The sequence below is a fragment of the Diaphorina citri genome, unplaced genomic scaffold, assembly GCF_000475195.1.
Source record: "Diaphorina citri unplaced genomic scaffold, Diaci psyllid genome assembly version 1.1 scaffold7878, whole genome shotgun sequence".
NCBI lineage: Eukaryota > Metazoa > Arthropoda > Insecta > Hemiptera > Psyllidae > Diaphorina > Diaphorina citri.
Window position 1 is genome coordinate 1 of NW_007385254.1, and position 3,222 is coordinate 3,222.

The 3,222-nt window shown below is 40.6% G+C and overlaps 1 protein-coding gene across 1 annotated transcript; it reads left to right on the top strand.

Annotated features, from left to right (window-relative positions):
- Positions 1-98: 98 nt before the first annotated feature.
- Positions 99-2,988, top strand: LOC103522307 (the record flags this gene model as incomplete). Its single annotated transcript, XM_026832530.1, has 5 exons — positions 99-261; positions 977-1,098; positions 1,446-1,571; positions 2,606-2,776; positions 2,820-2,988. Coding segments are annotated over 5 exons (751 nt in total), but the record flags the coding sequence as incomplete, so codon positions are not given.
- Between the last annotated feature and the right edge of the window lie 234 nt (positions 2,989-3,222).

Here is a 3,222-nt window from a genome sequence, read left to right on the forward strand (position 1 = left end):
AAAATAAATGTGGGCAGGTGGGCCAATAAATGGTACGTTTTTTAGGTGGGCGAATAAATGGTACACTTACCCTATCTTCTCTTTGTTGTGTTTCACAGGAATGATTCCAAGCTCTCTGATCTGGGGGTTCGTGACCGACTTTAAGGGCCGCCAGAATGTCCTATTTTACGGCCTCCTGGGGGACATATTCTCGAACCTATGTTCAGCGCTTTCAACAAGCTTTGAACTTTTGGTTCTCTTCCGAGTTCTGACGGGCATCGCGTAAGTTTTTGAATTTTTTTCTTAAAACTACCTAACGTAACATAAAGGTGTAGGTATCCACACATAGTGTACCGGCCATCGATCGATTACGACTGACACGTCCACACTGCCTCGATAACATAGATTCACCTTGATCGACGGCCAGTCAACAAAGTGGGTAAACTCGGATTAAGTTAAACCTCAGATTAAGCAATTTGATTGGTTGATAAAAAAAAAGCTAATCACTCTAATCAGATTGCCTAAACCGAGATTAAAACTTAATTGGAGTTTAAACTCACTTTGCGGACCCAGGCTGGCCTTAAGCCAAGAGGTTGATCGACGGCCAATCAACAAAGTGGGCAAACTCGGATTAAGTTAAACCTCGGATTAAGCAATTTGATTGGTTGATAAAAAAAAGCTAATCACTCTAATCAGATTGCCTAAACCGAGATTAAAACTTAATTGGAGTTTAAACTCACATTGCGGACCCAGGCTGGCCTTAAGCCAAGAGTTGAACTTAAATCGGCCATTGATAATAAGTGTTTCTTTTCTTTTGCAGTATGTGTGCAAATTTGATTGGTTGATAAAAAAAAAGCTAACCACTCTAATCAGATTGCCTAAACCGAGATTAAAACTTAATTGGAGTTTAAACTCACTTTGCGGACCCAGGCTGGCCTTAAGCCAAGAGTTGAACTTAAATCGGCCATTGATAATAAGTGTTTCTTTTCTTTTGCAGTATGTGTGCTACTTTTTCATCCTGCTACACCCTACTGGTGGAATATCTAGTTCAATCCAGGAGAGATTCAGGAGTTATGATGTTGGGGTGTTTCGGATCCGCTGGGTCTTTTATTCAACCCAGTAAGTTTGCTACTTTTACATACTTTTATCCAACCTACTAACTGATTTTAGAATGGAATATACCTTATTGTTTATCCAGGACTAAAAAGTCCTTTACGCCATCAGACTGAATAAGGTCTTGTCTATTCCACTTTTGTCGAAACATTTTTGTATGAATGCCTGTTATTTAAAATGAATATGCAATGTGCTAAACATAAATAGTGTTGAACCAAAAAAAAAAAAACTACCTTATTGTTTATCCAGGACTAAAAAGTCCTTTACGCCATCAGACTGAATAAGGTCTTGTCTATTCCACTTTTGTCGAAACATTTTATTTATTCAACCGTGCTATTTTTCTTTCATCAGAGCGCTGGCAGTGAACATGACTATGATCAGTGGCAGAGTGGGGGTTCTACTGGGCAGTCTCCTGTTTTCAGTGTTCATTGAACGGGCCTGCCAGGTATCCTTCCTGTTCTTGGCTGCTATCAACTTAGGTAAGTCATTCTAACTGTCTATGGAATTCGGTACAAGAGAGGAAAGTAATCTTCCCCCCTGCAGATATTACTACTAACATCAGTGTTATAGTGGTTAAAACATTGAATTTGGGACCTGGAGATGTTTGGTTCGAGTCCAAGTCGAATCATAGTTCTAATTTATCAAAATAGGTTTGGTAAGTGGAGATTGGAGAAAGAGATATGTGACACCATTTAAGCAACACAGACAACGGAGGTCTTATTGTATCAGAATCGAAGGTAAAGCAGGACAGGATAGGAGGTCAGTCGTATTGAATTTGGGTCCTGGAGATATTTGGTTCGAGTCCAAGTCAAATCATAGTTCTAATTTATCAAAATAGGTTTGGTAATTGGAGATTGGAGAAAGAGAAATGTGACACCATTTAAGCAACACAGACAACGGAGGTCTTATTGTATCAGAATCGAAGGTAAAGCAGGACAGGATAGGAGGTCAGTCGTTACGGAACGAACCTTATTTGTTCAGGATAAAGTTTTCCCCGGGCGTTTTTCGACCTAGCGCTTACAGACTCAATGCCCTCCAAGCTACATATGTAAATAGGTTGGCTGAATGAAATGAGATATCCTACGATGGCTCAATGATTTTTTTTTTCCATGTCCTCCCTGTTGTATGAAAATTATCACCAAAAATTGTGACATATTAACACAAAACATTGTATATTTCTTTATAGGTAGGTAGCGGTGATAATCTGATAACTGTGCCCTAGGTATTTTAATGGAAATTTTGTGCAAATTTCAGTTATGAAACCCATTTTTCTCTAAGTTTAACTGAAGAAAAGTTGTGACCGGTTTATTATGGGAAGGTCGTGTATTTTAAAGAAAAACAAAATGACGGATATCTCGGAAACTAAGCGAGATACGATTTGGCTGAATGAAATGAGATATCCTACGATGGTTCAATGATTTTTTTTTTCCATGTCCTCCCTGTTGTATGAAAATTATCACCAAAAATTGTGACATATTAACACAAAACATTGTATATTTTCATTTCCCCCCAGTATGTGCATTCATCATGACATTCTGTCTGACGGAACGCACGGCCGAGGATCCGGAAATACCGCACGAAAAATTGCCGCGACTAAGTCTAGATGAGGATATGCCGCCCCTAGCCATTAGCGTGGAACAACTGACAGCTGAAGACCTTCGCGAAGCCAGACTAAGTCCCCCCAGTATGTGCATTCATCATGACATTCTGTCTGACGGAACGCACAGCCGAGGATCCGGAAATACCGCACGAGAAACTGTCGCGACTAAGTCTAGATGAGGATATGCCGCCCCTAGCCATTAGCGTGGAACAACTGACAGCTGAAGACCTTCGCGAAGCCAGACTAAGCAGTGAGAATATTGCCCAAGGCAAAGGCGAACCATTGTCCCAAGATACGCGCGTCTGATGAGAGACATACTATGGGATGGGCCTGCTACGACACACACTGAGAAAAAAAAACTAGGGTACCGACAGCCCAATCGGGTGACTGGGTTCCGGCACTCTTATATTGAACTCTGTATCGGGAAGCTCGACAATATAATATAGCATTCCCACTAGGCTGAAGTAACCCAATAATAGAGTTCTTCCACCCTAAACTGTCACATTTTTTTTTCTCAGTGCATACCACAT